General features: G+C 40.5%; 1 protein-coding gene across 3 annotated transcripts in view; it reads left to right on the forward strand.

Annotated features, from left to right (window-relative positions):
* Window positions 1–10,150: 10,150 nt before the first annotated feature.
* The window catches only part of nptnb (neuroplastin b), a 79,642-nt gene continuing 62,982 nt past the window's right edge, over window positions 10,151–26,810 (forward strand). For 2 of the 3 annotated variants that reach the window (XM_067419136.1, XM_067419138.1), the window contains exon 1: window positions 14,903–15,324. In XM_067419136.1, coding sequence (XP_067275237.1) covers window positions 15,246–15,324 — 79 coding nt within the window. In that variant the 5' untranslated portion in view covers window positions 14,903–15,245. Of the gene's footprint in view, window positions 10,242–10,343; window positions 10,530–14,902; window positions 15,325–26,810 lie in introns of those variants that run through there. The other variant, XM_067419137.1, reaches the window with a different exon arrangement.

Raw genomic sequence — 26,810 nt, forward strand, 5'->3', positions numbered from 1 at the left:
GTGTAGATCCAAAAAGCTTGGATCCCAAAATGATTTAAAAAAAAATATAGAGTTTTTTCTGTAAAATGAGACCATTTTTATCAATTTCCTCCAATGTATGTGTGTAGGGCGCTCTTTTAAATTCAGATATTCCTAATTCTCAAAAAAATGTAAAATGTGCTGCAGAGCTGAAGGGGTTAAAAAAAACTCACATTTTTTCTAAAACATTCATTTTACTTCCATTAGATCACATATACTTTTTTGTTTTGTGTGTGTGTGTGTGTGTGTGTGTGTGTGTGTGTGTGTGTGTGTGTGTGTGTGTGTGTGTGTGTGTGTGTGACCTGGTAATCCCTACGTTATGGGGACAAAATGTCCCCACAAAGATGGCAATATCCGAAATCCTTGTCCTTGTGGGGACATTTTTAGGTCCCCATGAGGAAAACATCTTATAAATCACACAGAAGGAGTTTTTTTGAGAAAGTAAAAATGCAGAATGTCTCCTGTGATGGGTAGGTTTAGGGGCAGTGTAGGGGGATAGGATGTACAGTTTGTACAGTATGAAATCCATTACGCCTATGGAAAGTCCCCATAAAACATGGAAACATGACATGTGTGTGTGTGTGTGTGTGTGTGTGTGAGAGTGCTTGCGTGTTTGTGTGTGGGACAGAGTGTGCGTGTGAGTCTGTGTGTGTGAGATTGTGCGTGTGTGAGTGAGTATCTGTATGTGAGCGTGTGTGAGTGCTTGCGTGCTTGTGTGTGAGAGCATGCGTGTGAGAGAGTATCTGTGTGTGTGTGAGTGCTTGCGTGTTTGTGTGTGTGTGAGAGAGAGTGTGCATGTGAGTCTGTGTGTGAGAGTGTGCATGCATGTGTGTGTGAGAGCATGTTTGTTAGAGAGTGTCTGTGTGTGTGTGTGAGTGCTTGCATGTTTGTGTGTGAGTGTGTGTACGTGTGTGTGTGAGAGAGTGTGCATGCGTGTGTGTTTGAGAGCATGTGTGTGAGAGAGTATCTGTATGTGAGAGTGTGTGTGTGTGTACGTGTGTGTGAGTGTGTGAGAGAGAGTGTGCATGTGAGTCTGTGTGTGAGAGTGTGCATGCATGTGTGTGTGAGAGCATGTTTGTGAGAGAGTGTCTGTGTGTGTGTGTGTGTGTGTGTGAGTGCTTGCATGTTTGTGTGTGAGTGTGTGTACGTGTGTGTGTGTGAGAGAGTGTGCATGCGTGTGTGTTTGAGAGCATGTGTGTGAGAGAGTATCTGTATGTGAGAGTGTGTGTGTGTGTACGTGTGTGTGAGAGAGAGTGTGCATGTGAGTCTGTGTGTGAGTGTGCATGCATGTGTGTGTGAGAGCATGTTTGTGAGAGAGTATCTGTGTGTGTGTGTGTGTGTGCTTGCATGTTTGTGTGTGAGTGTGTGTACGTGTGTGTGAGAGTGTGCATGCATGTGTGTGTGAGAGCATGTTTGTGAGAGAGTATCTGTGTGTGTGTGTGTGAGTGCTTGCATGTTTGTGTGTGAGTGTGTGTACGTGTGTGTGTGTGAGAGTGTGCATGCGTGTGTGTTTGAGAGCATGTGTGTGAGAGAGTATCTGTATGTGAGAGTGTGTGTGAGAGTGTGCACGTGAGTCTGTGTGTGAGAGTGTGCATGCGTGTGTCTGTGAGAGCATGTTTGTGAGAGAGTATCTGTATGTGAGAGAGTGTGTGTGTGTGTGTGAGAGAGAGAGAGTGTCTGCATGTGAGAGTGTGTGTGCGTGCGAGCGAGTGTGTGTGATTGTGTGTGAGAGAGTGTCTGCATGTGAGTGCATGTGTGAGTGAGTAACAGATAGTGTCTGCATGCGCGTGTGTGTGTGTGTGTGTGTGTGTGTGTGTGTGTGTGTGTGTGTGTGTGTGTGTGTGTGTGTGTGTGTGTGTGTGTGTGTGTGAGAGAGAGAGAGTGTGTATTGACAGTCGAAAGTTTGTACTGTACATCATGTGATTAGTGATTAGTGAAGGATCATGTGACACTGAAGACTGGAGTAATGATGATAACCTCAGCTTTGGTGAGCAGAAGAGACTTCTTTCAAAAAACATTAAATCCTAATTATTCCAAACCTTTGAATGACAGCGTATTGTATAGAACTGCTTTTCTCTCCGGTTTGGAGCTGTTTATGTGGTTTTCTGATTATTTGATTAAAAGTTATGTCAACATGTATTTCTGGATTTCTGACAGACCTGAATGTGAGAATGCATAAAGGGCTATTTTCCTTTTTGGTTAATGTTATACACGGTAAAAAAAAAAAAAAAAAAAATGTCTCCAATTGAAAATTTTCTGGTGAATGATCACATCTAAATTTTTCAGTTGGGGGAACTGAAATTCTGTGAATTAATGCAATTTAATTCACAGAAATATTTTTTTTTCACAGTGTATAACGAATAAAAAATTTCAGTTGGAGACCTGATTTTTTTTTTACAATGTAGTTTGACATTTAGCCAGTGGCCCGTGTGCCTGAAGTCTGAGGCTACGTCTACAAAATAATACATTTTTAAATAAATTTAAAAACAGAGTTTTCGTCTAAAAATGCTCCGCGTCCACACCATCATTTTCAATCGTTTTCCAAAAAATGTTCATCTGCACTGAAACGTCTGAAAACGCTTACATCCCCGTACTGCGGGGTATGTACAAACTGACATTATTATTTAACAAGGCTGTCAAAACAGAAAGCATACAAAACAACTGCTGTACAATGTCGTTCACCATCTTGGCTGAATTGGTCATAAGACTGCATCACATGGCTAAAAATGCGTCATTGTATTAAAAAGCCTCCGTTTTCACCACACTACGGCGCGAAGACGGCGTTTTCAAAATGATACGTTTGCATTGACTTAAAACGCTGTCTCGGTGTGGACAGAAGGCCAAAACAGAGAGAAAAATAAACGTTGTCAAATGAAAACGTATCAGTGTGGACATGGCCTGAGCATTTCTACACAATAATGTGGACTGATGAAGCGTTCTCATAAGTAAATGGACTGTCAATGTGATTTCATGTGGACTTTAAAGATTAAAATCTTCCACTATAATCAGGAAAGCATTAGCACATCATTAGAGCGTTTTGTCCCGTCTGTAATTACGGTGATGTATTACAGTGACCTGCGGGACTCGAGTCTAATAGAGGTGACACTCAACACTACTTACACTGTTACTGCCTGTAATGAATAAAACCGCTTTAATATCCAACAGTGTTAAATCACTGCTGCGAGTCTTCAGAGCAATTACAGCTGATTGCAAGGATAACAAAGCGCTTAAATGCAACATACGTCAGTTAAAATGTATTTATTTTTTACACAAGAAAGTAGTACAATTTAACATATATAATTTTATTTTATACATGAGCACTCCTGATACAAAAGAGTCTAGTGTGATATGATGTGGAAACATCACATAGATATGCAGTATAAAAATAAAACAATAAAAAAAATTGACAACATATAAAACACTTTCTTGCTCATATCATGTTGACCTTTGCATTATGGGAAGGGTGAGCTGAGCTGAACATAAAATGCACGGGTTGTTCAATGACTTACACTTGCATAGTCTTTCCTAAATCCTTAAATAAACTCTTGCAACCCTACATTTTTCTTCACTATGAGGTACTAGTGACTAAAACAATGTGGTGATAATGTCAATCAAACTGCTGTTTGTGTACAGTTTTGTTTCCTTGTTCAGTTAGACGTTTGTGGAAGTAATTTGGGGGGACCATTAGTCTTGGCGATAATCATCAGTCCTAATTAACAGAACATGTCATGCATATAAAACCCTTTAGATAGTGTAGCACTTCACATTAGACTGACACGCAGAGAAAAAAAAAAAGGTGCAAAATTTATACTGGCGTGAAACCTTATCAAGCCCTAAAGCGTGCACATTATAAAATCGATTATTACCTTTAAAGGTGTGGCTGCATGCCATTTGACTTTTTTTACTTTAGTTAGTGTGTAATGTCGCTGCTTGAGTATAAACAGTCTCTGCAAAGTTACAGCGCTGAAAGTTCAATGCAAACGGAGATATTGTCTTTTAAAGTTACGGCGGTTTATTGCCTACAAAAATGGCCGGTTTGGACTACAACGAGCTTCTTCCTGGGTTGGTGACATCATAAACCCTCGCTAGTCTCCGCAGATGTGACTTCTGCCCGTAATGGGAAGGGGCGTGGCCTTAACCTGTGCTTGGCACTTCAGCCAATAAAAATACAGGAAACTACATTTGGCCATCTGACCAATCTAAGACCATTGTGTTTTTCAGAGGGAGGGGCTTCAGAGAAGCAGGAAGCAAACGAGCCGTTCAGAGGACAGACAGCGGTGTGGAATAAAGGGAGAATAGAAGAAAAAAAAAAGGATTAAGACATGTTATACTGCGCCCCATAAACACAACCAAGCCTAGAAAAAAAAACACAGAACCACCCCTTTAAAGTAGACAGATACTGCACATTTTTATGACTCATGAATAAAAAACATTAGTTTTTGCACCAACAAATGTATTTAAAGATGCATCTGAATTGGCAGCATCTGTGATGTGATGCTGATTGACACAGATAATGGCTTTCATTCGTCTTTTAGCTTTTAAAAACGAGCATGTTTGCGTTAAAGCACTTGCATTGGAAATCTACCAGTAAACAAACAGTAAACATTGGTGAAATTGTATTTATGATGTAAAAAATGTGACCATGTTTATCGGCTTCACATGGTCATGGCAGGAGTTGAAGAGTTGACTGTAACTCAGACAAGTTTAGTAAGTGGTTCTTATCACCCTTCAGTGTAAAAGAGTTAAACTTAGTTCACCCAGAAAGGCAATCATCATTGAATTATGCTAATGTTGTTTCAAACACATAAGACTTTTGTTCATCTTGGAAACACACATTTTGATATTTTTAATGATATCTGAGAGATTTTTGTCCCTCCATTGACAGCCTACGCAACTACCACTTTGATGCTTCAAAAAGTTAGTATCATAAAACAGTGGATTATTCCAATTTTTCTAAAGAGATACAGCCCTTTTTTTATGATGAAAATATTGAATTTAGGCTTTTATTCACATATGAACATTGATCAGCGAAAATATATGGAAGCTCGACATTTGATGTGCGAGAACAAATCTCACTGGTTCCTGCTCAACCTCAAACGTGATGCGTAACACGAGACTGAACCTCATTGGTTCTTGCTGAACCTCAAACGTGATGCGTAACACGAGAATTAACCTCATTGGTTCTTGAGAAGATTAAACGTGATGCGTAACACTAGAATTGACCTCATTGGTTCTTGCTGAACCTCAAACGTGATGCGTAACACTAGAATGAACCTCATTGGTTCTCGCTGAACCTCAAACGTGATGCGTAACACGAGACTGAACCTCATTGGTTCTTGCTGAACCTCAAACGTGATGCGTAACACGAGAATTAACCTCATTGGTTCTTGAGAAGATTAAACGTGATGCGTAACACTAGAATTGACCTCATTGGTTCTTGCTGAACCTCAAACGTGATGCGTAACACTAGAATGAACCTCATTGGTTCTCGCTGAACCTCAAACGTGATGCGTAACACTAGAATGAACCTCATTGGCTCTCGCTGAACCTCAAACGTGATGCGTAACACTAGAATGAACCTCATTGGTTCTTGAGAAGATTAAACGTGATGCGTAACACGAGAATGAACCTCATTGGCTCTCGCTGAAGCTCAAACGTGATGCGTAATACCAGAATGAACCTCATTGGTTCTTGAGAAGATTAAACGTGCTGTTTAAAATGAGAATGAACCTCATTGGCTCTCGCTAAAGCTAAAACGTGATGCGTAACACAAGAATTGACCTCATTGGCTTTCGCTGAAGCTCAAATGTGATGCGTCACACGAGAATGAACCTCATTGGCTCTCGCTGAACCTCAAACGTGATGCGTAACACGAGAACGAACCTCATTGGTTCTTGCTGAACCTCAAACGTGATGCGTAACACTAGAATAAGCCTCATTGGTTCTTGCTGAAGCTCAAACGTGATGCGTAACACGAGAACGAACCTCATTGGTTCTTGCTGAACCTCAAACGTGATGCGTAACACAAGAATGAACCTCATTGGCTCTCGCTGATGCTCAAACGTGATGCGTTACACAACAATGAACCTCATTGGCTCTGGCTGAAGCTCAAACGTGATGCGTAACACTAGAACGAACCTCACTGGCTCTCGCTGAACCTCAAACGTGATGCGTAACACAAGAACGAACCTCATTGGTTCTCGCTGAAGCTCAAACGTGATGCGTAACACCAAAATGAACCTCATTGGCTCTCGATGAAGCTCAAATGTGATGCGTAACACAAGAACGAACCTCATTGGCTCTCGCTGAAGCTCAAACGTGATGCGTAACACCAAAATGAACCTCATTGGCTCTCGATGAAGCTCAAACGTGATGCGTAACACGAGAATGAACCTCATTGGTTCTCGCTGAAGCTCAAACGTGATGCGTAACACAAGAATGAACCTCATTGGTTCTCGCTGAAGCTCAAACGTGATGCGTAACACGAGAATGAACCTCATTGGTTCTCGCTGAAGCTCAAACGTGATGCGTAACACCAGAATGAACCTCATTGGTTCTCGCTGAAGCTCAAACGTGATGCGTAACACGAGAATGAACCTCATTGGTTCTCGCTGAAGCTCAAACGTGATGCGTAACACGACAATGAACCTCATTGGTTCTCGCTGAAGCTCAAACTTGATGCGTAACACCAGAATGAACCTCATTGGTTCTCGCTGAAGCTCAAACGTGATGCGTAACACGAGAATGAACCTCATTGGTTCTCGCTGAAGCTCAAACTTGATGCGTAACACAAGAACGAACCTCATTGGTTCTCGCTGAAGCTCAAACGTGATGCGTAACACGACAATGAACCTCATTGGTTCTCGCTGAAGCTCAAACTTGATGCGTAACACCAGAATGAACCTCATTGGTTCTCGCTGAAGCTCAAACGTGATGCGTAACACGAGAATGAACCTCATTGGTTCTCGCTGAAGCTCAAACTTGATGCGTAACACCAGAATGAACCTCATTGGTTCTCGCTGAAGCTCAAACGTGATGCGTAACACGAGAATGAACCTCATTGGCTCTCGCTGAAGCTCAAATGTGATGCGTAACACCAGAATGAACCTCATTGGTTCTCGCTGAAGCTCAAACGTGATGCATAACACGAGAATGAACCTCATTGGTTCTCGCTGAAGCTCAAATGTGATGCGTAACACCAAAATTAACCTCATTGGCTCTCGCTGAAGCTCAAATGTGATGCGTAACACGAAAATGAACCTCATTGGTTCTCGCTGAAGCTCAAACGTGATGCGTAACACCAAAATGAACCTCATTGGCTCTCGCTGAAGCTCAAACGTGATGCGTAACACCAGAATGAACCTCATTGGTTCTCGCTGAAGCTCAAACGTGATGCGTAACACCAGAATGAACCTCATTGGTTCTCGCTGAAGCTCAAACGTGATGCGTAACACCAGAATAAACCTCATTGGCTCTGGCTGAAGCTCAAATGTGATGCGTAACACCAGAATGAACCTCATTGGCTCTGGCTGAAGCTCAAACGTGATGCGTAACACCAGAATGAACCTCATTGGCTCTGGCTGAAGCTCAAACGTGATGCGTAACACCAGAATGAACCTCATTGGCTCTGGCTGAAGCTCAAACGTGATGCGTAACACCAGAATGAACCTCATTGGCTCTGGCTGAAGCTCAAATGTGATGCGTAACACCAGAATGAACCTCATTGGCTCTCGATGAAGCTCAAATGTGATGCGTAACACCAAAATGAACCTCATTGGCTCTCGATGAAGCTCAAACGTGATGCGTAACACGAGAATGAACCTCATTGGTTCTCGCTGAAGCTCAAACGTGATGCGTAACACAAGAATGAACCTCATTGGTTCTCGCTGAAGCTCAAACGTGATGCGTAACACGAGAATGAACCTCATTGGTTCTCGCTGAAGCTCAAACGTGATGCGTAACACCAGAATGAACCTCATTGGTTCTCGCTGAAGCTCAAACGTGATGCGTAACACGAGAATGAACCTCATTGGTTCTCGCTGAAGCTCAAACGTGATGCGTAACACGAGAATGAACCTCATTGGTTCTCGCTGAAGCTCAAACTTGATGCGTAACACCAGAATGAACCTCATTGGTTCTCGCTGAAGCTCAAACGTGATGCGTAACACGAGAATGAACCTCATTGGCTCTCGCTGAAGCTCAAATGTGATGCGTAACACCAAAATTAACCTCATTGGCTCTCGCTGAAGCTCAAATGTGATGCGTAACACGAAAATGAACCTCATTGGTTCTCGCTGAAGCTCAAACGTGATGCGTAACACCAAAATGAACCTCATTGGCTCTCGCTGAAGCTCAAACGTGATGCGTAACACCAGAATGAACCTCATTGGTTCTCGCTGAAGCTCAAACGTGATGCGTAACACCAGAATGAACCTCATTGGTTCTCGCTGAAGCTCAAACGTGATGCGTAACACCAGAATAAACCTCATTGGCTCTGGCTGAAGCTCAAATGTGATGCGTAACACCAGAATGAACCTCATTGGCTCTGGCTGAAGCTCAAACGTGATGCGTAACACCAGAATGAACCTCATTGGCTCTGGCTGAAGCTCAAATGTGATGCGTAACACCAGAATGAACCTCATTGGCTCTGGCTGAAGCTCAAATGTGATGCGTAACACCAGAATGAACCTCATTGGCTCTGGCTGAAGCTCAAACGTGATGCGTAACACCAGAATGAACCTCATTGGCTCTCGCTGAAGCTCAAATGTGATGCGTAACACCAGAATGAACCTCATTGGTTCTCGCTGAAGCTCAAACGTGATGCGTAACACCAAAATGAACCTCACTGGCTCTGGCTGAAACTCAAACGTGATGCGTAACACCAGAATGAACCTCATTGGCTCTCGCTGAAGCTCAAACGTGATGCGTAACACCAGAATGAACCTCATTGGCTCTGGCTGAACCTCAAACGTGATGCGTAACACGAGAATGAACCTCATTGGTGAGCTTGATCTTCTGTTTACCATAACTGATGTGTGTATTGATGAATGTTTATGTGAATAAAAGCGTAAATTCAATCTGTTTATCATAATAAAGCGATCGAGTCTCTTCAGAAAATTTGGACTAAAACACTTGATGCAATGGATTCGTTTTACGATGTCTTTATGAACTATTAAACGTCAAAGTGGTAGTTGCGTAGCCTGTCAATGGAGGGACAGAAATCGCTCCAATTTCATTCAAAAGTCTTCATCCGTGTTTCGACGCTGAACGAAAGTCTAATGGGATTGGAACGACATGAGGGCGAGTAAATGATGCCAGAATGATCATATTTAGGTGAACTGTCCCTTTAATGGTTCACAGATGCTGTCAATAGAGCTTAACTTGGTCTGAACCTGGAATAATCCTTTAAAGTGTTAGTTAAGTTCCCTCCAAAAAATAACTTTTTCGTCATGTAATCGATAGCAGTATGACTTTATTTCCTCCTCAAGGATAATTGTGCTATTTGCTCTTCCATGCAATTTAGAAAGAACGGAGAACATTTCAAGCTTTTAAAAGGACAAACTGTATAAAAGGAGTCTTGAGTCGTTATTCACTGACGTTTTGTTCTCCCTGCGATCGGATCATGGATTCCAGTGTTGGGTAAGTTACTCTAAAAAAAGTAATGAATTACTAGTTACTAATTACATCTTCAATAATGTAATTAGATTACTGTACGAGTTACTCTCTCCAAAAAGTATTGAATTACTTTTTAATTAATTTCTAAATATCAACCTCGAGTTAAGCGATTCAAGGTTAAACGTGAAACGGCTCTTTTAATTCATTCAAATACATAATACAAAACTACATAAATTACTCTTTAACTGACCAAAGGATTAAAAAATGTGAGAAGGATACATAAAAACATGCATTTTAAAGCTAGACTTGAAATGTTGATGTTAAGTCCACTATTGAATTATGTATAATTATATTTAGTATTTTCAATTACACCTGAAGTAACTATAATCACAGAACAAATAAGAGTAATCCCTTACTTTACTTTTTCAAGGGAAAAGTAATTAAATGACTTAGTAACTAATTAAACCCAACACTGATGGATTCACGGATGCAGTGAAAAGAACGACCAGCACATTTGTCCTTTTCTCCGCAGAAGAAAGAAAGTCATACACGTCTGGCACACTTGAGGATGAGTGACTGAATCTTCTTTCTCGGGGTGAATTATCCCTGTAAGTACATGTTCTTGTGTTACTCACTGTGCTATTTAATGAACACTGTAATGTCCAGAGTGGCTCTACAGAAAGGCTTGTAACACGTGTTGTTTTCTTCAGACAGATGGAGGCGTATCAGCTGGAGCTGTAGAGGGTCATCTCCGCCACGTCGGCGTCTTGCGTTTCCAGTTCCTGCTGGCAGCTTTCTCTGATCACATGCACGACCAGTCCGAAACAGATTAAAATGAGCAGCACTATGCCGATCACCTGTTAATGAGACGGAGAAACACTGGGCATCTGTAACAGGTAACGTGTAACCACACTGTAAAAAACAAAACTGCTGCCTTAAAGGGATAGTTCACCCAAAAATGAACATGTTATGTTTATCTGCTAACCCCCAGAAGGGCTGTCAATTATTATTCGATATTCGAATATGCATTCGAACATGACGTGAAATATCCGTAATCGAACTATAAATAAACGATCCGGTTTTTACAGTGCCATGTACCGCTATTTTTTACAGTCGGGTGCGTTTACATGGAGCCATGGGCGTCGGAAACAGTGTGTGTGTGTGTGGGACAAGACCCACCCACTTTTTAAGACCAATGATATTGGACCAACTCACTTTTATCGTCTCTAATTCAGCACATGTCTGTTTACCTCGACTACCCCTTAACCGAGAAACGTATTATTAAACACATGTTAAACGCTTTATTTGCCCTTTTCTAATATTTTCTCTTTTTTATTGAAAAAAAATACCTTTCCGATCTGATATGTGATGGGGAAAGGGAGTAGAGCGAGTGCGGCAAAAGGCAGATTCGAATTTAATGTCATGCGTCTCTTACCCCTCAGTTTGTGTGAGCCACAGGGTTTTTGTGCATGTTGTCTAAGCATGTTTTGTTTTGCTCTCATAGAATTGTTACCCATTCACATGCATTATATGACCTACACACCGCAACGGTATAATTTGACTTTTTAAGAAAAGAAAAGAAAAGAAAAGAAAAGAAAAGAAAAGAAAAGAAAAGAAAAGAAAAGAAAAGAAAAGAAAAGAAAAGGAAGATATTTTCATGACATGTTTTGTGAGATTCCCCTATTACATTTTGGGGTTACAGAAGAAGTAAATGTAATGTCAAACGTTTCATTGGTGGTTGTCAAGAATCTAGTCAAGACTGGAACTAAACTAAAAAATATTCAATATCTTTGAGTCTCAAAGTACTATAGATGTTCTCTATAGCAAAAATCCACAAATGTTTCATTTTATCTTCAGCGTTCTAAAACGTTTCATTAAATCTTCAGCGTTCTAAAAATGTTTCATTATATCTTTAAAGTTCTACAAATGTTTCATTGTATCTTCAGAGTTTTAAAACGTTTCATTGTATCTTCAGCGTTCTAAAAATGTTTAATTGTATCTTCAGTGTTCTAAAAATGTTTCATTATATCTTCAGCATTCTAAAAATGTTTAATTGTATCTTCAGCGTTCTAAAAATGTTTCATTATATCTTCAGCATTCTAAAACGTTTCATTGTATCTTCAGCGTTCTAAAAATGTTTCATTATATCTTCAGCGTTCTAAAAGGGTTTCATTATATCTTTAAACTTCTAAAAATGTTTCATTGTATCTTCAGAGTTTTAAAACGTTTCATTGTATCTTCAGCGTTCTAAAAATGTTTCATTCTATCTTCAGCGTTCTTAAACGTTTCATTATATCTTCAGCGTTCTAAAAATGTTTCATTATATCTTCAACGTTCTAAAAGCGTTTCATTATATCTAGAGTTCTAAAAATGTGTCAGTGTGGTTTGACGGGCTACTGGATCTCACCTGAGACTCCACAAACAGTCGCTGTGAGCGCAGCATGAGTTCCTGAGGAGTGACACTCTCTTCCTGAATGGGCTCGCACCATTTCTGCGGAGCGGCTTTGTCCACGATCACGAAGCGTCCGTGCCAGTCTGTCATCGCGCAGGCGAAATACTGACCGTCCAGGAAAAGCAGGATCAACCAGACCACGGCAGGAACGAATCCGGACAGGGACACGGACCTCCTGCACCAAACGTCACACCTGCATCCCTGAATGATCATCATCAGCGCGAAGGCCATGACGGCGGGAATGATAAAGAATGCGGAGGAAAACAGCCCGTTCCAGGCCGGATTACACGGACACTCAAACTCCAGCTCCACCAACTTCTCCAGTCCCATCAGGATGAAGCCGAAAGCCACGTTGGACACCAGAGGACTGTTGCTCAGTTCATTCTTCAGTCTCGTAAGCCATTGTTGTCGACTTCCCATACTAACAACACCTGAAAGTCAAGAGGAGAGCTGGTGAAATTCCTCCCACACATTTGGAGAAGGTCACTGATGCGAGACGAATTGATCCTGGGGCAAGTTTTCCCCCCCTCCTGACCTTTAGCATCCCATTGGCTTGGGACAAATGTGGGTGTGTCGTTGGTCGCCTCTCCTCCGCACGTCATTGGCTGGCGGCGGACGGTGGGTGTGGCTTTCATTTAAATGTGTCTTTCATTGACGTGCTTGAGTAAAGTGGAGGGAAAAGTGGCTGCGCTGTTATTGGGCACGTCAGCGTGACTGCAGATCTCAGCGTGCTGTGTCATCAGAATCATTCTCAACTCATACGCATTGTCTAGGCTCGCCTTTACTCTCCTGAGAGCTTTTAAAAGAATCATTACAAAAGATGTGACCCTAAAACCTTTGAACCCACAGGCTTCTGCTTGCGTTGAGTTAGTTTAATGGCCATATATAAACTGTGCTTGCGTATGAATTTTAGCCTGACGTGGTCATACTCAACTCTAGTCAAAATATGAGTGATGCTCCGTTGGGCTTTGATTATGGGGTGTTTCAACCCAACCAGGAAAGTCCTCGATTGGACAGACCGACAACCAATCAGAGCAACAGATGCTAAAGACATCTTTCCCATCGACAAATGCCTTGATCGCGGTCCTCTGTTCCTCTTTTAAAATTAATACGCTGTCGATATCTTCTACAACAGACGCGATGGCGCACTCTACACATCTCAGTTCTTCAACAACAGCCATCATTGAGTGTGTTTACATGCACACCAGTAAGCTGATAACGCACACATATCAGCTTATTGAAATAACCAGTTTTCCCCGTTTACATGCAAACCAGTAAACTGACAACACAAGTAAAAATGGCTGAGTTCGGCTGGCATCCAGGCTATATGAATTTCTCTAGAAAACAAAAAGTCATGTGTTTTGTATGCATGTGTTGGTTTGTCCATCAGGTGGCGCTGTGTGAATGTGAGCGAGTGCAGATCATGATTGTGCTCAGCTCTTAATCCTGACTGACTGTGTGTTAATGACCACACTGTGTGGAGAACATGTGCTTTCTTCTGGGAATCTCAGTAGTGCCCTAGATACATATTCTAGACATTAATACACTGTACCATTATACTGACATGCTTATGGTGTTCTGTGGTTCTCAAGCTTTCATATATATATGGTTCTCATTCAGTTCTACAATACAAGGGAGATCGGGGCTAGTTGTCACAAGTGCTGTATTTACGTAAAGACTGTTTGTTTGGTTTTATTGTATTTATATGATATTTGTATGCAATATGCATTATATGCAATTTAATGTTTGCCATGAAAATAGCCTTAGATGCTGACATGGCATTAAATAAATCTGAATCTGAATCAGTAAAGGTTTCAGGTCATAAATGGTTATTTTCGTCAGTGCTTTTGTAAGTTAATTTCAAAATTACAGGTCAAAATGTAGGATTTTTTTTTTATTATTCTGTCATCTAAACTAAAATATAATTTTTTTTAACATGTGTTTGATACAAAAAAGTTGTATGTATGTGTGTGTATATATATATATATATATATATATATATATATATATATATATATATATATATATATATATATATATATATATAATATATAAAAAATTGGAACATGTAAAATTTGTATAGATAGATAGATAGATAGATAGATAGATAGATAGATAGATAGATAGATAGATAGATAGATAGATAGATAGATAGATAGATAGATAGATAGATCGATGCATTGTTGCATGTTGCAATTTTATAGTATTTATTTATTAATATTTCTAACGGCCAAATGTATACTCATAAAAAAATGTAAGCCTTTCTTCAACTAATTGTAAGATTCCATCGTATTGAATAATCTGTACATTTTATGAATTAAGAATTTTAAATCAGTAAAAATAAACTAGAGCTTAATAACACATTATGTATAAATCTTAAACAGTTTTTTAATTTATAAATACAGATATTTTATATATATATATATATATATATAATGTCCTACATACATTTTATAATGACTCTTCTTCTCTTTATGTCAATATGGGTTTATAGATATGGTACCATATAATTTAATATGGGTAACAGATATTACAAAAAAATGATATTTGTAATATTGACAGAATGCACAAAATAATAATAGGCTTTTTAAAGTTTTTTTTTCTTTCTTCAGAACTCTAAAAAATATGACGATTTTATATAATTATAATTTTTTCCCTAGATCAAATTTTAATGAGTTATTTTTGGGAGTGTAGTATAATTTAAAGTTTGTATTTATTATTTAATATGCATGTTCATTGCACTGCGTGCGACTGTATTGTAATGTAAACGTTCCAGTGATTGAATGCGCTGGAGCTACGCAGAGCTAATGCGCACGACGCACCGCGCACGAGAGCGCGCTCCGACAGCTGATGATGCGCGCGAATGAACCGCGGGGTGCGCGCACTGACAGCTGAAGGTTCTTCGTGATGACGGACACTCCGATGGCCCCTCATCACCATCATCAGCATCCGCGTCCGCGTCCCTGAGCGTCGGCCAGCCGCAGCATCCTCATCCTCATCCGTCCTCCATGCAGCAGAGCCGCGCCGTGTCTGTCGCGTTTCTCGCCGTGCGTCCGCGCTCCTCCTCCGCCATCCTCTGCGACTGAAGCCGCTCCGCGTCCATCTCTCTCTCTCTCTCTCCATCTCCCTCTCTCTCTATCTCTCTCTCTCCTCCTGAAGGATGCTGTCCTACACGGGGATGCTCGCGCTGCTCCTCATCCACGGGAACGTGATGCTCCCGTACGTCTCATCTCAGAGCGGTAAGGATAACGCGACGCGGACGTCCGGGATCTGTGTGTAATCTGCTTTAGAGGTCGATGCCATCTTTACGATGACAGACACCCAACCGCGGTACAGTCGTGTGTGTGTGTGTGTGTGTGTATGTGTGTGTGTGTGTGTGTGGTTCATCACGCGTAAACAGACCTATAGGATCATGTGTGCATGTTCGACAGTGATCGCACTTTCAATACGCGCGTTTTAATAGTGTGTGTGTGTGTCCTATTCTCCTGAGTAATCCGTGTTGTTTACACTTCACATCCTCACACCAGATCTTCAGATTATGTAATGCCTTGATGTCGCTGGTGTTGTGCATTGAGAGATCTTATGCTTTTGAGATGGAAAGTAGTGTGTTTGTGAGCAGTGTGTGTGTGTGTGTGTGTGTGTGTGTGTGTGTGTGTGTGTGTGTGTGTGTGTGTGTGTCCCTGAAGGCATGTGTCTGACTTTACACTGTGGAGAGTCACAGCTGTGACCAGGAGAGGGCAGATTCATCACCTACACACACACACACACACACACACACACACACACACACACTCAGGGCCAGGGTATTCCCTCCTCAGCCAGCAGGAACAACAACTCATGCATCAGTCCGGTTTATGTCTTCGTGCAATGCATGAAAACAGAAAAGCATCAGGTGATGAGTGTGTGTATCAGTGAGAGTTTGTGTGTGTTTGTGTTCAGATATGATGACATATTGATTATTGAGCAGGTCTTCCCAAACGTGTTGCATTGCGGCTTTATTAAACGGGTGTGAGAACATATTTCTATCTAGCTGCGACGTGTGTGTATATACAGCACTTTAAAAAGCAAATATACCTAGTTGTGTGTGTGTGTGTGTGTGTGTGTGTGTGTGTGTGTGTGTGTGTGTGTGTGTGGATTGCTGTTATAGTTGTATTGATATTTTTCAGGGTATAGTATCGGAAAATCGTGACGACACTAGTGTGTGTGTTTAAAGTGCTTGGTAAAGTAATGAATAAACATGCTCTGCTATAGCTGATGCAGTGTGTGAGTGTGTGTATGAGTCAGTGAGTGAGTGTGCATGTGTGCGTGTGTGTGTGTGTGTGTGTGTGTGTGTGTGTGTGTGTGTGTGTGTGCACCAAATGTCCCCACAATGTAATATAAACCTGAGATCACCAGCCAGTGGTCCCCACAATGTAAATTGATTTATACTAAATAATGTTTTTTTTGAAAATGTAAAACTGCAGAATGTTTCCTGTGATGGGTAGGTTTAGGGGCAGGTGCTGTTTGTGTGTGTGTGTGTGTGGGCATGTTTTTGTGACATATGAGGACACAAATGTGTATAATGCCATCGGTATGACACAGGTATTACAGGAGAGGGTGAAATATGAGGACATTACCCATGGCCCCACTTTTCAGTTTTTATTAGAAAGTAAAAATGCAGAATGTTTCCTGTGATGGGTAGGTTTAGGGTGTGTGTGTGTGTGTGATGGGTAGGTTTAGGGGCAGTGTAGGAGGATAGAATGTACAGTTTGTACGGTATAAAAACCATTACGTCTATGGAGAGTCCCCACAAATATAGTGAACCAGACGTGTGTGTGTGTGCGTGTGTGTGCATGCATGAGTGTGTGACAGTTTGTGTGTGTGTGTGCGTGTGCATGCATGTGTGTGTGTGTGTGTGTGTGTGTGTGTATGAGTGATTGTGTGTATGTGAAGGTCTGCTTTGATTGTCCAGACATAAGGTCAGTGGCTCTCCTCTATAATCCAGCTATTGTTTGGTAAATCCTCACACAGATTCCAGCCCCTCTGTAGCTCCACCGTCTGCTGTCTCCGCCTGAACTCTGCGACTCGAGCCTCGCTGCGGCCCACTCAAGACTTAACACTCAAATCTTATTATTAAAATACAGCCAGAATTAAATCAATGTTTAGCAATAACTCAGAACCCCAGAGGAGGAACACGCACCGTATCTGATGCAGAGCTGTTAGTGTGCATGTCTGAGGTTAGCCAGGCATTTAACTATCGACAAATTATATTCGCAGCTTATCCCAACAAAGAGACCCGAGCGGACGTAATATAATACATAACGTGATCAACGTTTCTGTGCTATTAAAGACAATCAATCCCATTTGCCATCATAGCATGCACTGTAAAAAAAATATCATTATACACAAAAATATCATTATACACATTCGTGTCCTCATATGTCACAAAGACATGCCCCGACACACACACACTAAAAACAAGTGACTGATCACATCTTAACTTTTTAGTTTTTATTGCATCAATGAATGAATTTCAATTTGGCCAACTGAAAAATTTAGATCAGTCACTTTTTTAGTGTGTGTGGGCATGTTTTTGTGACATATGAGGACACAAATGTGTATAATGCCATGGGTATGACACAGGTATTACAGGAGAGGGTGAAATATGAGGACATTACCCATGGCCCCACAAAAGTGGAGACATTTTAATTTTTTTTACAGTGTGCAAACTGTTCAAACATTTAACATATTTAAAAAGTGTGTTATTTTGTCTGGCTTTCCAGTGTTAAATAACATATTAAATGGGAGCGCATAATGGGAGTGTCGTCAAGGTCATGGCAATTCCCAGGGATGATAAAAATACATGCAATGAAAGTCACTTTCAAATCTCTCTCTATATATAAAATAAACTTTAATGAAGACATTGCACATGCTTTCCCTGGGAATTGACCCCATGACCTTGACGATACGCCGCCACGCTGCTGTTTGTAATATTAAAATTCATATCCCAGCTAAATATTCAGAGATGAGACGTCAGCGCTGCTCGATCTGTTTGGGAAAGCTGTTTTTAATATTGCATTGGTGTTTGCATCTCGTATCTGCGTTGCCTGCTCGTCCTGCTATTAAGGAATTGATCTGAAGATTGTGTGTGTGTGTGTGTGTGTGTGTGTGTGTGTGTGTGTGTGTGTGTGTGTGTGTGTGTGTGTGTGTGTGTGTGTGTGTGTGTGTGTGTGTGTGTGTGTGTGTGTGTGTGTGTGTGTGTGTGTGTGTGTGGGTAGGTTTAGGGGTAGGGGCAGTGTAAGGGGATAGAAAATACGATTTGTACAGAATAAAACCATTACGCCTATGGAGAGTCCCCACATTTCACAAAAACAAATGTGTGTGTGGGTGTGTGTGTGGGCATGTTTTTGTGACATATGAGGACACAAATGTGTATAATGCCATGGGTATGACACAGGTATTACAGGAGAGGGTGAAATATGAGGACATTACCCATGGCCCCACTTTTCAAAAGGCTTATAAATCACACAGGAGGAGTTTTTATGAGAAAGTCAAAATGCAGAATGTTTCCTGTGATGGGTAGGTTTAGGGGCAGTGTGTGTGTGTGTGTGTGTGTGTGTGATGGGTAGGTTTAGGGGCTGTGTGTGTGTGTGTGTGTGTGTGTGTGTGTGTGATGGGTAGGTTTAGGGGCAGTGTAAGGGGATAGAAAATACGGTTTGTACAGTATAAAAAACATTACGCCCATGGAATGCCCCCATATGTCACAAAAACAAGTGTGTGTGTGTGTGCGCGCGTGTGTGTGTGTGTAGAGAGAGCCCTGAAGCAGCAACAGATATGCGCAGGACTGTAAATGCTCTGCTTTATTCCGCTGCACGCGTCTATTATTAGAACAGACACGAGGAGCACAGAGAGAGTTATTTTGTGTGCGAGGGAATCCAGTGACTCTTAATGGACTGGCTTCATAGTGAGGACTGTGTGCTTTATTACAGACTATAACCTCGCTCTGATGGAAAGGGGACGTGAATATGTCTATGAAGCATGTCTAATCTGGCCTCATGAACAATTCACCGTATAAAGGCACTCTTTGGAGTATAAATAGCTCATGTGACATCCGTGGCCGACAGCCGTGTGTGTTTTCAAAGGGAGAGTGTGTCGTCATGTTCTCACCCTCATGACTTTTGTTCTAATAAAGACTTCTTTTATGATATGATTGCTGTTTTGTACAAGGCACGTCTTCTTTTGAGAAAGCAAAGCCCAACGAGGGCGATTACACAATGACAGAATATTCATTTTGTTTTTGGGTGAATTTTAAGCTATGAGCTTCAGCTTTTTTGAGATGATAATTACAGCATTAATCCTGTTTAAAGCAGATATGCTCATATCTTTGGCCTGACGTGGCGTGACTTTATCTAAAACCGTTTTAACTGCATTTTGGAGACGATTATTGTACAAATGCAGCGTTTCCAATATCATATTAATTGTGATATTTGTACTTTTAATGCATTTGTCACAGTGCAGAACCATTTAAAACGAGCTAGAGAAGATACTTCAAAGAAATTGTAGATGTTTGTTACTCATATAAATATTATGTTGATTAGTGCAAAATGATATGATACAAAATCTGATGTTTTCTGATTAATTCAGTTAAAATGAAGCAAGCTTATGCTTAAAATATGAGTCTCAGAAAAATAAACTCCCTTCAAATGGAAAATATTTCTCATTTTAAGCATAAGCTCACTAAACTTTCAGCATCTTATGACATTTTGCATGTTTATACGGATAAAAAGTACGAAAAAATCTGAAAATCAAGACAATTATGATTGTTAAAGGTGCTTTATTTGCATAATTGTTTTTATATACAGTACAGGTCAAGAGTTTGGACACATTACTATTTGTAATGTTTTTGTAAGACGTTTCTTCTGCTCATCAAGCCTGCATTTATTTGATCAAAAATATAGAAAAAAATGTAATATTGTGATGTATTATTATAATTTAAAATACTTGGTTTTCAATTTATTATACTTTAAATTATCATTTATTTCTGAGGAGTTCGTAAAAGTTGGAATAAATTTTCATCACGGAAAAATCGAATCGCCTTGAGCCAAGGAATCAGAGGAATTTCGTTTCTAGCCCTCGCGGTTCAAAAGTTATTAGCACAAACATAAGTGCAATTTTGGACAGGTGGTGGCGCTAGAGGGATTAAGTTTGGTATGGTGACAGTTCAGACTGTCCTCTACACTCAAAAAAATTAACTTTCACTGTTGTGAATTGCACTCAAATCATCCTTGTTAACATTACTTAACTCATGTAACCACATGAACGTAACTTTACTGAGTTGTTACTACTAAAAATTAGTATTGACAGCTTTACTTAAAGGACAACTCCGGTAAGAAATGAACCTAGGGGTAATTAACAGATGGTTACCGAGTAGATCGTTCTCTGGGATGTGTTTTCATGGAAATCGAATGTAAAGAGTTTTATCTTTAAAAACAGATTAGCTTATAACACTAGTCTATGGGGCACAGAGTAGCGAAATTAAACCGCTAGTTAATACCACTAACAAGGCTCAAAATAGCCTCACACTAACACAGCAGCATAATGAGGGTCCCTACATGCAAACCGAACCATTGAGAACTTTGTAAGAGTACAAACAGTTTAATTAGAAGATACTTTATAAACATAGTGCCTTACGCGTTTACGGACAGGCGCCATCTTGGAAAACAGTCGATAAAGTTAGTAGGCTATACAAGCTCGATAGTCCAGCTAACGACATATATTACAATTATGACCGGATGGGTAATATAGATGGAAAGAGGAAACAAACATACCGGTATATTAGGAGGATAGTATCTTACCTGTCGGACACATTGTGTGAGCTGATGGTTGAAGCACACAGTGAGGAGATTTAGATGCTCCATACGGTGTGGAAATGAACCGGTCTTTATCATCGCTGAAGTGAGACACAATACGATCGCAAATGGACAAACAAGCGAACATGACACGAGCATATTCAAGCAAAAGCAGCATATATTAGTTCTTTCTTGGCTAATGTCCGTCATGTGTGACTGTGCACTGAGCCTCTCTTCTCACCATAGACACGCCCCTTACCGGCTGATTGGCTCACTCTCTTCTCACCATAGACACGCCCCTTACCTGCTGATTGGCTCTCTCTCTTCTCACCATAGACACGCCCCTTACCTGCTGATTGGCTCACTCTCTCTCTTCTCACCATAGACACGCCCCTTACCGGCTGATTGGCTCACTCTCTTCTCACCATAGACACGCCCCTTACCTGCTGATTGGCTCTCTCTCTTCTCACCATAGACACGCCCCTTACCGGCTGATTGGCTCACTCTCTTCTCACCATAGACACGCCCCCTTACCTGCTGATTGGCTCTCTCTCTTCTTGCCATAGACACGCCCCTTACCTGCTGATTGGCTCTCTCTCTTCTCACCATAGACACGCCCCTTACCTGCTGATTGGCTCTCTCTCTTCTCACCATAGACACGCCCCTTACCTGCTGATTGTCTCTCTCTCTTCTCACCATAGACACGCCCCTTACCTACTGATTGGCTCTCTCTCTTCTCACCATAGACACGCCCCTTACCTGCTGATTGGCTCTCTCTCTTCTCACCATAGACACGCCCCTTACCGGTTGATTGGCTCACTCTCTTCTCACCATAGACACGCCCCTTACCTACTGATTGGCTCTCTCTCTTCTCACCATAGACACGCCCCTTACCTGCTGATTGGCTCTCTCTCTTCTCACCATAGACACGCCCCTTACCGGTTGATTGGCTCACTCTCTTCTCACCATAGACATGCCCGTTACCTACAGATTGGCTCTCTCTCTTCTCACCATAGACACGCCCCTTACCTGCTGATTGGCTCTCTCTCTTCTCACCATAGACACGCCCCTTACCTACTGATTGGCTCTCTCTCTTCTCACCATAGACATGTTTTTCTAAAACGGTTTTGAAATAACACTTACCCCACCTTTAAGTGTTTGACCCCTAATTATGCCGATTAAAGCTCACGTGCGTTATTTGTCATACTGTATATACACGCAAAAAATTACTTGTTGAATTTACTTCAAAAAGATGTGGTTGCACACAACTATATTGAGCAATTTTTACAAATAACAGTTTAGTTATATGAACAAAAGAAATTCAAGTAAAGCTGACAACATTTCTTTGAGTAAATAAAAACCATTTGAATTTGTCACTGTTACATGTGCAGTTTACTTAATAATGTTATGTTAACTTTATAAAGGTTAATTATGTAAGGTGAACACATTTATTAATTTAATCTACCTTTAAATATTTTAAATAACAACAAGCATATTTTTAGAAATAATATACCAAATAATGCATTGAACAAACTCTAATTTAATTGAGAGCAGGAATTCTGTCCAATTAATGTGTATAAGTGCTCACAGCCTAAACACACACACACACTCTTCTGCATAACGGTAACCACAAAATGACAGAAACTCCTCAATGTCCGACATAACTGAACATTAAACACTAACATAAACTAATAACATCGCTCCCTTTACTGAAAAACACATAAAATAACACGTTAATCCCTAAATTTACTCTTCTAACGCAGTCCCTTGCAAAGCATGCTGGGAACTACAGATCCACTGCCCAGTTAGTTATGTCAGCACAAATATTTCATGTAGTTTTAACACAAATTAATTAAGTAAACTTCAGTTTTAGATATATTAAGTTGATTGAACACAATTCAATTAAGTTGAGACAAAATTAGATATGTTTAAGTAAAGTGAACTGAAGGCCCTGAATCATTTTTTTCAGTCATTTTTTTAAAATCGAATGACTTTGAGCCATGTATAAAAAAACGGGAACATGTTCTTTACAATGGCAGCACATTAACTCAGAATGCGGTTGAGATTTACCAAGAATTGATGTCACACATGCGAGAGCCGTTAGAAGTTTCTGTCGGGCTGCAAGAAAAATGACTCATTCTTACCACCTGTGTTTCATAGTCCATATGCAATTTACAGGCGGCGGAAAAAGATGAAGAAAGCACATAAAAAGATGTGATATGCACTGCGTCGTGACTCTAAGATTATGATATAAACAAGCCACAGAATTACTGATTATTGCTTAATATGGTAGACACTCGTGACCCGCTCCACCTACTCAACACCCGTGTGTGTGGAAATGTGGTGTTTTATTGTCCTCCAGGGAGCCGTAGTTCCCAGCGGAGAGGTGAAAAACTCAAGTGATCCCGTTAACACACTCAAGCTGCCACCGTTAAACCTTTTTAAGTTGGCATAAGATACAATTAATAAAAGCATCTATTGCCAGTGAGTGATTATGCAGTGATTTCAGTGTGAATGCATGTTTTAAGAATTGCCGTATTGAAGAATCATCTTTTAAAAATGATTGCATGGTCTTTTTTAGTTTTAACCGAGACGTATGAGCATGCATCAGAAGCATAAGCTAATTTCCCTGATAGGTGCTGACTGAAAGCCTCAGTGAATGCATGTCATTACGCACCATCCAGATGTTTCTGTTCCCGCGGAGGCTTGCGGAGAATCGCGCTCCAGTAGAGGAGGTGTGAAAACCCAATCTGTTCGCTAGGGTGGCTGAAAACTCCAGACACGGATGTCTTTATTTCGAGAGAATATAATTATGGTTCACGTGATCGTGCCTCAGGCTGGGAATTCAACTAAGTGAAAATTGTGTCTTTTCATAGCTCGCTCCACACACGGCTTCCTTCAGTCTCTCTGCTGTTTCTGAGCAGGTGCTCACCTGAGCGATCATTGAAATTAAGATAATGTTGTTATTTAGATGTGGATTGATGAATCATTCACAATAAGAGCAGGAACTGTGATGCTTTTTTGCTGTTCGAGGATGAAAAAGCTCTGCCAGAGCTCCAGTTCTTTTCTATATCAGTGGCAATGTTTCTAAACTCCGTAAAAATAATATATATTGCAATTTGATTTCATGTTGACCTTACATGTCTAGGTCCATGAATGTGTAAAGGGGCCTGTTATGCCCCTTTTTACAAAATGTAAAAATCCTCAGTGTGTATGTGAAGTTTTAGCTCAAAATACCCCACATATAAAATGTTAAAATTGGCACTTTTTGAGGGTAAGCTGTTTTTGTTTGTCCCTTTAAATGCAAATGAGCTGCTGCTCCCCGCGCCCTTTTTAGAAGAGCTTTTGTTAGCAGCTCTGAAACTCAAGAAGAAGAGACGTCATGTAGAATGAGACAGGACGTTTCTGAAGGGATAGTTGATAAGTTCATGGGTTAACGATCTTCAATCATTGATTAGCATATTCTGTCATGATAATCTCTAAACCGCTGGTGTGGGAACTGTTGTGAAATGAGCCAGAGAATATCTGCTGATGAAGAGAGAACAGGGATAGTTTAGTTTAATTACGGTTATAATATCTGCTGATGAAGAGAGAACAGGGATAGTTTAGTTTAATTACGGTTATAATATCTGCTGATGAAGAGAGAACAGGGATAGTTTAGTTTAATTACGGTTATAATATCTGCTGATGAAGGGAGAACAGGGATAGTTTAGTTTAATTACGGTTATAATATCTGCTGATGAAGAGAGAACAGGGATAGTTTAGTTTAATTACGGTAATAATATCTGCTGATGAAGAGAGAACAGGGATAGTTTAGTTTAATTACGGTAATAATATCTGCAGATGAAGAGAGAACAGGGATAGTTTAGTTTAATTACGGTTATAATATCTGCTGATGAAGAGAGAACAGGGATAGTTTAGTTTAATTACGGTTATAATATCTGCTGATGTAGAGAGAACAGGGATAGTTTAGTTTAATTACGGTTATAATATCTGCTGATGAAGAGAGAGCAGGGATAGTTTAGTTTAATTACGGTTATAATATCTGCTGATGTAGAGAGAACAGGGATAGTTTAGTTTAATTACGGTTATAATATCTGCTGATGAAGAGAGAACAGGGATAGTTTAGTTTAATTACGGTTATAATTGATGTTGTCATCTTGCTTTATGACGTGCTATTGCGTTTGTGTTCGTACTGTATCAGTAAATGTGAAAGAAGGACGACAGCCTGAGCGACTCCCAAATGTGCTCGACTACAGCAACTCTTCCTTTTCTTCACATGTTCCCGGGGGCGGGGTTATGCAAATATTAGGGTTGGTGATGTCACTTTCTCGTAGTCCCTACAGTCGTTTGGTGTAGTCCTTAAAAAGAGATTTCTGTAAAAGAAAAATATCTCCCTTTGCTTTGAACTTTGAGCGTCGTAACTTTGCAGATGTTGTTCACAGATGTTGCAGCGACATCACACACTCATTAAAGTTAAAACAGTCAAATCATTATCAACCACCGCTTTAAGTCTGAAAGAAGCTCAGTTGTTGTTAGTGAAGTATGTCGGCACATTTCTATCTTTTAGTAGTGCCATTTTCCTCAACAGAGACGAATGAACACGCTGAGCTTGATCCATCTTTTATTTGTGTAAGAATGATGATTAAAAGATGGCTTAGAGCGCCGGTTCATTTGTCATCCTGAGATTATATGACAAAACCACCTCAGTCTTGAATGACCTGCCAAAATATTCCCTTTGTCAGTTTCTTGAGTATAAAATATGAAATTACTTTCCAAATATCCTTTAGATAGAGATAGAGTGATAAAAGGGCTGTGATGAAGATATAAACGAATCAATATTTTGTTGAATTATTTTCGTTCAGCTCAAGAAACATTTATGATTATTATCAATGTTTAAAAAAATCGTGTTGCTTCATATTTTGGTGGAAACCGTGATACATTTTATTTTTCATGATTCTTTGATGAATAGAAAGTTCAAAAGAATAGCGTTTATTTGAAATTGAAGCTTTTGTAACATTATAAATGTCTTTACTGTCACTTTGGATGTATTTGAGTAAGAGTATTCATTTATTTGAGAGGGGGAAAAAACAGAACGCTTGTGTGTATTATATTAAATCACAGATATTATATAAATCGCCCAGCCTGTGCACATTTTGACATGTTTTATTGATATTTTGGTTGCTGCGTTCCAGCACTGTACCGTAGATCTGTAAATGAGACGCATCCGGGATGATTGAGTCTCCGTCGTCTTCAGCTTCTTGGAGTCGAGCCGAGCCGAGCGTCTCGGGCCACATTCATCACGCACCAAGGTTAAACTCAACTGCAGTTTAGAACCATGAGCACCGCTATCATGCCAATGTGATATTTCATATTTGTGCCCAGAGGCAAGAACGATCACAAATGAGATCTAGAGTTGATCATAACTCTGTCTTCTGTCTTTTACTGAAGTCTCCTGCTTCTCAGATGTTTCTCCTGAGGAAAAGAACCTATAGTGAGATCTATCAGAACAACTGTGTGGACTTCAACACTTATGCCCTGTTTACTCCTGGTATTAAAGAGGTGGTTCTGTGGGGTTGTTTCTAGGCTTGGTTGTGTTTATGGGGCCCAGTATAACATGTCTTAATCCTTTTTCTTTTTTTTTACGCCGTATTTTTCTTCTATTCTCCCTTTATTCCACACCGCTGTCTGTCCTTTGAGCGGCTCGTTTGCTTCCTGCTTCTATGAAGCCCCTCCCTCTGACAAACGCAATGGTCTTAGATTGGTCAGATGGCCAAATGTAGTTTCCTGTATTTTTATTGGCTGAAGTGCCAAGCACAGGTTAAGGCCACGCCCCTTCCCATTACGGGCAGAAGTCCCATCTGCGGAGACTAGCGAGGGTTTATGATGTCACCAAC

The sequence above is a fragment of the Pseudorasbora parva genome, chromosome 16, assembly GCF_024679245.1.
Source record: "Pseudorasbora parva isolate DD20220531a chromosome 16, ASM2467924v1, whole genome shotgun sequence".
Lineage (NCBI taxonomy): Eukaryota > Metazoa > Chordata > Actinopteri > Cypriniformes > Gobionidae > Pseudorasbora > Pseudorasbora parva.